Source organism: Asparagus officinalis, chromosome 8 (genome assembly GCF_001876935.1).
Source record: "Asparagus officinalis chromosome 8, Aspof.V1, whole genome shotgun sequence".
Lineage (NCBI taxonomy): Eukaryota > Viridiplantae > Streptophyta > Magnoliopsida > Asparagales > Asparagaceae > Asparagus > Asparagus officinalis.
In genome coordinates this window covers 130,491,909-130,500,795 of record NC_033801.1, presented here as the reverse complement: position 1 = coordinate 130,500,795, position 8,887 = coordinate 130,491,909, and the positions used below count along the sequence as shown (strand labels likewise).

The following is an 8,887-nucleotide window of genomic DNA, read 5'->3' as shown; positions in this document are numbered from 1 at the left end:
AAGGTGTTGCGTAACACAAAAATATAATATCCATTAGAAGAACTTCATTGTGCACTATCATAGCAAAATGCCTTCTAATTAATCATCTTTCCACATAATAAACATTCAAACACTGGGGCAAAATACTGACCCATATAATCTGAACTCCCATTATAGACCCCTGGGATGCAGACATGCTCCAGCCAAGACTGGCTGTAAAAACAACATTGAGGTCAATTGGTTAAAAGAAAGAATGTAATTCTAACAGAAAGATGCATGCTAAACATTATGTTTATATAACTTTCTTACGTTGCATGTACCGTGAATGAGGACACTTGAGAACATGTGACGGGAAACTAAATTACAAGGAAATATCAAAATCAAATCCTAAAGAAATCCTAACTAAAAGAGAAGACTACAAAAAATCAAATCCAATTGCACCTAAAAACCTAAGATCCTAATAAATCCTAATCGCAGCAGATCGAGGGGCATTGATCATCCTACATCAATAAACTTTAAATATTCCATGCAAGCAAGCGTACGCCCGTAGCAATGATGCTGATTGCTGAATCACTGTAGGGTTTTCATAAGATAAAGATTCAATGAACTTTACCTTAACTTGATTTTGTCAACTAATGCAACTGCAATATATTGGCCAGATAATATTAAGGCAGAAATTTCCGCCCCGCTTATTGACCTGCACTGCAGTTCAATGACAATTCACTGAGCCAGCATAAGAGACTAACCAGTAGCAATTTGCTAACAAACTTCAGCATGTAAAATGGCCACTAAGCAAATGAAGGCAAATAAGACATACTTTTATGCTAATTCCTGAATCAAACGCCTTATTGAAAAGGCTTTCCACCCGACACATGTCATCTTCTAACTGCTCCTGCACATATTCCCGATACCAAAATAGACTTAATTTACAACGACTAGAAATATGTTACTGACTACTTACATATTTTAGAGAATAAAAAATTGCAAATGCTCTAAGAAGTTATACAGAAAAGCTGAAAATACTATAATGATGGTGTTAAATAACTTTTAGCCATTAAAAAGAGAGAAACTAATGTTAAGTTTTGGCAAAGTCAGTATGATTGTTTTTTAATTCTTACAATATTATTATGCCGAAAAAAGAAACCAACGTACTTGTTCATGTATCTATACAATATATCAAGAAAAGTCCCCCCCCCCCCACCCACCACCACTCCCCCTCTCCAAAAAAAAAAAAATGCTCGCTGTGAGCTGCAATTTTAAATTTCTGAAAATGCCCTTACATCAGAAAAATTGTGAATACCCTTACACTTCAAAAAATAAACAAAATATGCCTCGCACTTGACAACATCTAAGGGAATGTTCTTACACTCGAGGAGGAAAAAATCACGGAAATGCCCTTAAAACAAAAAAAAAATCAACAAAAGTACACTCCAAATTACATCTGTCCATTTCCTTGACCATTCAATTACAACACTCCCCCCACGCTTTGTATCATGCATGCATCATGTGCACCGGAGTGCTATGTATGTATTAAGATGTCCATCTTTAGGACTTCATTAGCAGTTTAAGAATACTAGAGAGAATACTGGAGAACATGTAGCCAAAATTTCGCTTAGCCATTATGTGGAACTAAGACCACGTATCAACAAGGAACAGTATTGGAGACAGAGAGAGCATATTAAAGTTTCTATACTGAGAAAACAAAAGCTCACAACAAGAGGTATCATGTAATTGGAGTGAAATAACAAAAGAATAAATGTTTTGACCATGACAAGTTCAAGAGCTTACCCTATAAAAACTTTCTGCGGAATATTTTGGATTTGCTCCTAATGTTACAGTGAAAAATGAAAATTTTACAGAGAACTTGTGCAACAGGTATGCCAAATCAACTGTCCAGGTACTGCAGAACAAAAAATAGATTCATTAATTTCCTAAAGAGGATATATAAATCTCAGAACAAGAATGCTCAGCCATATATTCTGGTTTTTAGCATTCCTTATGAACTTGATTGAACGAACAACATTTGGTTGGGAGTCCATTCCGACATTTCTAACACAAACATATTAAGCACCCACAGGCAATGAAATTAAGAACTATAATATGAATATAATCTTCTACATACGTCAATTAGAAAATTTATTGACATTAGATAATTTCTATTCTGATAGCGGAAACTTGGCGCATTGACATAGTTGTATTCCCTTAACATTGTAATCGCTACAGTCTACAGTACATATTGGGAGTATCATATATGTTTCTGAATATGAACATTATGCTTCATCAGAACCTCGACAAAGTTCATGGGATATAGAAAGCATGGGACATTTCAACATTTCTGAATGACACGAACCGATACCTTTCATTGCTCATTATATTGGAAACCTTAGCTCATTAATCGTAATTGTTCCGATTTAGAAAGTGCCTACACCATATCATTCTCATATAAGTCACTGTATGTTACATTGGAGGAAATATGTTTCAAGATCGTAGTGTTTCATATTCTCAAAAAAGATCGTAGTGTTTCGCAAGGACTTTCTTCTCTTTGTAATTAGCTTTAACCTCCAAGATGAAGGATTAGTCAATTGCCTTTTCTCCGACATTTTACCAATGACCCTTCAGTCTGGATTCCTAAAGTGATAGTGCTCATTATTCATGACGCTATAGGATTCGTGTACATTGTCGTCTTCATCTTGAAACAAGCAGCATCATAAAAATCAACCCAAAATCCATACATATGTTTTTTTTTTTAAACATTTTTCTTTAAAACAACTCGCCTCGTCGTGGAGCAAAGCTCCGCTAGCTGATGGATATCGAAATCACCAACGCCGACCGTCATCAACACCATGGAAACGCAGGCGACACCGCAATCCCAGCTAAACAACTGCCGCACGTGAGGGACCTGCGAAAATTTTTCACGGCCTAAATAACTCCAAACAACACAAGGAAAAGATCAGTCGAAATCGAACGATCGTGAAAGGTACGGACGTCAACAAAATGAGAGCGGCGAGAAATCGAGGCAGCGCAGGCGTCGGCTCCTCGCCCTTCCTCGATTCTATCGTGCATCTTGTCGAATATGAGGCGTAAAGGCCACATCATTCAGTGAATCCTACGGTTCATCTTCGAACTATGGAGATCGCGATCTAGGGTTTTTGGAGCTAGAGAGGGAGAAATGATAAATAATAAATAAAAAGAGAAAAGGGGGAAGCTTTGAATTTTGCGCCAAGACGAGCAAATAATTGGGAGGGAGGAAATATCCAGAGGTGACTCGGCGTCGTCGTGACAGACAATAATTGCTGGGTGTTTCCATCTTCATGCCCTCCGGTGCTCATTGGGTATACATCCGCATGGACAGATAAATAACCATCAAATAATTTAAGAGCTTTGCTACAGGGACCCAAAATATGGGACCAATAGGTGGGACAAGTGAAGTGTCCCATTTCTATTGGATAATGAGTTGGTCATCATTAATGATGGCCAACTCATTATCCAATAGGAGGGGGACACCTCACTTGTCCCACCTATTGGTCCCATATTTTGGGTCCCTAAGGAATTTTTCATAATTTAATATTTAAAATATTAACATCTACATCTACTCCTATTCCCAATTCTGATGAAAGATACCGAGGAAGCTTTTAATTTGATCATTTACGTATTTAATTTGTTCACATTGTTTGCTTTGGTAACAATTTTCTTTGTTGCTTCTATTAATACGTTTACATTGTTTGCTTCGGTAACAATTCTATTAAATCATTTAAAAGAAATACAAGAATAAGCTTTACACGTGTAACTCTCTTCTTTACAAAGAAAACAAAATTGTGCTCCTTAGTAACACACACAAAAACTCATGTGTAGTAGTCTCTACCTGCGTGGGATTCTTTGCCCGTACCGAGGATGCGTTATCCGTGGACCACCGAGCAACGTTTTCAAATCGGATACGAAAAAACGCTTGAAGTTAATGTTTTGACGGGGAAACAATAACATAAGTAAGTGTCTTAGCGAGGTAAGACAAATACTCTTCTCGAGATCAAATCTAAGTTTGAACTCAATAAAACACCAAAGGACTCTTGAGAATGCTTGAAAGTGGATGAAGAACTCTCTCTTTTGCTCTCAAAAATCGCCAAACGCCAGCCTCTCTCTGCTTGATCACGCCTTCGTTCCTTGCACAAGTGTGTAGGTGGGTATATATAGGGGTAGGGAGCCATAACCGTCAAGTAGGAGTCAAAACACTTGGTGATCACTGTCTCATGTGGGTGAGACAGTGACTACTATCTCGGCCAAAGGAGACAGCTTCAGGGGTTTTGTGATTGTCGTCCACTACCTTAAAGTGCGTTAAATGCCGTATTTTTCGTGGGTAGTTGGCGTATTTTCAGGGTGAAACTGCTCATTAACGTTAATGAGTGTTCCTAAACAGTTACGGAGCCAAGTGGACCCCACAAAACTCGTCAATAAACTTGAAAGGTTGTCTCGTAGTTGGCGAGACAGCCGTCACTATCCCGCAGAGCCGAGACAGTCTACATTGAACGTGGATGTCTTCCCTGACTAAGATGATGATGTTCTTCGTCTTCTCTCTGTCTTGAGCTAAGTTTAGAACCTATAAGCAATTTTTAACGCCTACACACATATTAGTGTATACATACATATCATCTATATTTTCATGCTAATATGTCTATGTTTAATTATTTAAATCCATGTCTGCATGGATTTTCCCCTTCTTTTTGGGAAATCTAGCCAGAAATTGAACGTGGACAGTGTGGTGATGTTGAAATTTTTTTTTACAAATGATTTTCACATCTATGTTAGCACGCAAGTGAAATATAATGTTTGCTTGAAAAAATTAAATTAATGTTGAAAGCGCAATCTGAAGATGACGTGACAAAATAAGATTAATTAGAAAATATAATTAAAATTATTTAATTAAAATTAGTTACTGCTTTGTCACTTTATTTTTTCGAGGAAGTGAAAATTGCATGAAATACTATATGATAACTTTCTTGCATCTCACTTTCATAACCACGTATATGCAAACAAACACCTAAATTGTTAAACGAAAGTGACTTTTCACTTTCATCTTTCACTTGTATGCAAACAAACATCACCTGACGTTATGTTTTTTTTAAGTTAAGAAGGAACAAGATATTTGTTAAAATAGCACAAATTAGATTAAATGAAATACGGTATGCGTGTGTGTATATATATATCTATCATATAGTAAATCAACATAACAAAATCGTCCCCTTCTATGATGGATAAGATTTTGATTGAGTAACAAGAGAATAATAAACAATAAATTTCTTCAAATATCATGTGGACCATTAAAGGCTAAGAGGGCCCATGTATTTAACTATCTCAGTAAAAGCGGAGGCTCGCGTGCCTCTGCTTTTTTCAGTCAGGGCCTGCTTGGTTCCCACAAAACAGCTCTGAAAGTGAAAGAAAAACATTTTTTTTCCTGTGACACGGGAGGGGGGTGGTCACATGAATCCATCGTACGAAGGGTTGTTCGGTTCAGAAAGAAGAGTATACGGGGACTGGTTTGGATTGTTTAATATGATTAAAAGTATGGAAAACTGCTTAGAGTCACTAATAAATAAGAATCTATGCCTTTACCTCCCTAGAACAAAGTCCACTTCTATAAACTTGTTGGACCAAAAAAGCAATTCACTTACCCTACAATATCACCTTATAGCTCATTCCCTATTTTTTTTGTTCTGCTTTTACCCTTTGAATTAACTTTGTTAGTTTTTTCGCCGTAATAACTCCCAAATCCCTTCTCAAAACCCTAATCTCCTATTCCCGCCATCACTACAGTGGCCAAATCTAATTTGTTGATATCGGTTTATCAAACAGTGGGTTTGTGTCAGAGTTATGAGAGTGTTTATGGTCCTCAAACTCCTTCAAATGACCGGTTCCAAAGCCTGTTGTTCTTCTCTACACACAAAAAACTCGTAAGAGGGGCAGAGGTGGGTTCTCCAGTTGTTCCTCCGACGATCAAGTCAGTATTTTGATCTTGAGTTGGAAAATCAAAGACAAATTGTATAGGTAGTTATTCAAAGTTGCCAAAAAGTAGAAGAAGTTATCCTATGCAGCGTAGCTCCCTTTTATAGTAGATCAAAGGGGTATGAAGGTAACTTTAACCGAGTCCGTTCAGGCTACTGAGTCAGTAGATGTTTTCCAGGTATCAGCCACGGAAGAAAGTAAGTCATCTGGTCATTTAATGACGGAATGACAACAAGTGCTTGGAGCTGACTGGGTCTGACGAGTCATAAACACTATGGGGGTTAGATTAATGATGATTTTATTAGAGCAGTTAATGTGAGAGCAGTCAGCTAGCAAAGGGTTCAAGGTAATTGTTGGCTCTCTATTTGTTTGGTCAAGGGCCGAGAAGCACCGCCTTTTTAGTCGGCCTCGCAAGTTGTCGGCTGACATAGTAGGTTGAATGCATGTTGCTTGTAGGATCGTTCGGGTAAGATGGCCGACAAAAACCATCTTTTGACTCGGCTACGCAAGTTGTCGGCTGACACAGCAGGCCGAGTGCGGGTTGCTTATAGAGCTGACCTAGGTTAGCCGATAAGTACCGTCTTTTGACTCGGTTACGCAAGTTGTCAGCTGACACAGTAGGTTGAGTGCGGGTTGCTCGTAGGGCAAACGAGTGAGGTGGCCGAAAAGTACCGCCTTTTGACTCGGCTACGCAAGCTGTCAGCTGACACAGTAGGCCTTTGGAGTAGTTTGAGTCATCTCGGTCTCAATCCGTCTGATTAGACAAGGAGTGAGACACATGTCAGCTTCTCTAGGGAAATCAGCACTTCTTGATTTTCCAGGCTATAACATCATCTCACCACCGCAAGGGAGTGCTGCGTAGAAGGGCTTAGATGGGAGAATCTTCCATTGTTCATCCTTCTAATTTGTTGTATGATTCTCTTGGGCTTATTCGCTGCTCCTCCCCAACGAAAGTTTCGCCTCGTTGTAGGCACCCTCGACCCTCCTTATATACAACAGGGTGACGTCTGAATTAAACTGTATAAAGCTAGACATTTATTGGTTGTGCTCTCTTTCAATCTCCCCTCTCTCTTTTGCGCACAAAAGTTTGCTCCTTCAACCCTTCATAGCTTAAAATTTTCACTTGTCTCGTGTTACTAGTTTACCCATGTTGCTCACCAACTGCTCGATAAAATTCCCAGCTGTCGTTCCTCTACTCACTTAAAGTCGATGACAGACTGCCAATATCTCTATCAAGAGCCATTAGTTCTTCAAGCCCAGCGGCGCCTATGTAATGGGCATCAAAATAAATTGGAGCTTCATGTAGATCGCTAGCCGGTCGAGTGAATCGTCTGATGAGGATGAGAAGAAGATTTCTAGCATCAACCCCACGAAAATTTTCAGCCACGACGAAGAAATTATATTGAGATTCTCAGATGCGGTGGTAAATTTATTTAGACTACACAATGAGGAGAAAATTTCTTCGAACGAGGAAGTGGGTTCATTTGGAGAAACCCATAATTGTGCCCGGTAATTGAAGTAGAACCCATTCTTTGGCGACCCCCGTCTTCTCATAACGAGATGATAAAAATGCCTTAAGTATAGCCGACAAGATTAATGAAGTAATATATTATATTTTCTTTGAGATATTTGGTTTAAAAATGTTACATCCGCATGCCATTTGTTTCATTTGAACGTTAAAAATCTTATTTGTATGTTATTTGTGACATTTAGCAAATAAATAAATATTTATTTGTTATTCTGATGCTAAGCTACTGCATATTACATTTCTTTGTTAGTGGTGATGTTTAGCTGATGAACTTTACATTTATTTGTTACTTGTTATGTTCAGCTAATAAATGTTACATTTGTACACTATTTGTGACACTAAACTATTAAGTGCCACTGGGCACCTACCAATTCAAGTTCATAACTCAATAACCCATTACCAATGTCATACATTGAGAAAAACATATTTGCTATATTATCCACATATGAACCCACCTACAAATTCAAGCTCATAACTCGAGAACCCGTTATCAATGACATATACAGAGAAATATATTTGCTATTATCCAGATATGAACTCACCCGCCATTTTAAGTTCATAACTCGAGAACCCGTTACCAATGACATATACTGAGAAAAATATATTTGCTAGTGTTACTGATAGTGCAATTATATAATTTAAAAAATATATGAAAATTCGTCAGCGATAACTGCAAAAAGTTTTTTTTTATATAAATTAGGGAATCCTAGATCCACCGCTCGGTGTGATTTTTTAATTTTTTTATTTTTCAGGCGGGGGGTTGAAATTCTGAACTAAAACCTACCCCCCGGCACAACTAGCATTCCTTACTTCCACCTACCATCACTATATCTATATGTGAAACTATTTTATATATTGTGCACAACTAATATTCCTAACTTCCACCTGCCATGACTGTGTGTGAAAAACTCTTTCATGTATTTAAATGGTCTTTTATCCTTCGTAAATAATTTGAGGGTCAGTACCGTCATTTCTTCTTGCCCCAGATGTGTCCTACCTTAATAATTAGTAATTACCAGACGCATAATAAATCAACATGCAGACGTTTGATTATTTATTTGTTTATTCGGGGATATTGTAATTAAAACCTCAACGGACCTCAATTTAAGACGACCTCGGCGTTCGCGAGACGACGGAACCCGAAAGGATCGCACGCGTCACTCGCAGACCTCCTAAACAAACCGTTATCTCTGTCCTAATCCCATCTAAATCTCGATCCACTCCAAGATTTAACCCCAAAACAAACAGGGGGCGAAAAAAAAAAAAAATCCAGCGATCAAATCGAAATGGGAGGAGCGAAGAAGATCGGGGTGGCCCTAGACTTCTCAAAGAGCAGCAAGAGCGCTCTGCGGTGGGCCATCGACAACCTCCTCGACGACGGCGACA

The 8,887-nt window shown here is 38.3% G+C and overlaps 2 protein-coding genes across 2 annotated transcripts in view; one reads left to right on the top strand and one right to left on the bottom strand.

Moving 5' to 3' along the window:
* LOC109822318 (protein GUCD1) overlaps positions 1-3,283 on the bottom strand; it is a 35,700-nt gene extending 32,417 nt beyond the window's left edge. Inside the window, exons 1-6 of the mRNA XM_020388502.1 lie at positions 2,965-3,283; positions 2,754-2,878; positions 1,768-1,879; positions 797-871; positions 593-681; positions 131-192 (exon numbers count right to left, since the gene is read on the bottom strand). Of these exons, the coding sequence (XP_020244091.1) occupies positions 131-192; positions 593-681; positions 797-871; positions 1,768-1,879; positions 2,754-2,878; positions 2,965-3,075 (574 nt within the window). The 5' untranslated portion in view covers positions 3,076-3,283. The remainder of the gene's footprint in view (positions 1-130; positions 193-592; positions 682-796; positions 872-1,767; positions 1,880-2,753; positions 2,879-2,964) is intronic.
* Positions 8,599-8,887, top strand: part of LOC109822301 (universal stress protein PHOS32-like) — a 7,216-nt gene continuing 6,927 nt past the window's right edge. Inside the window, exon 1 of the mRNA XM_020388482.1 lies at positions 8,599-8,887. This exon is cut by the window's right edge and continues 36 nt beyond it. Within this exon, the coding sequence (XP_020244071.1) occupies positions 8,788-8,887 (100 nt within the window). The 5' untranslated portion in view covers positions 8,599-8,787.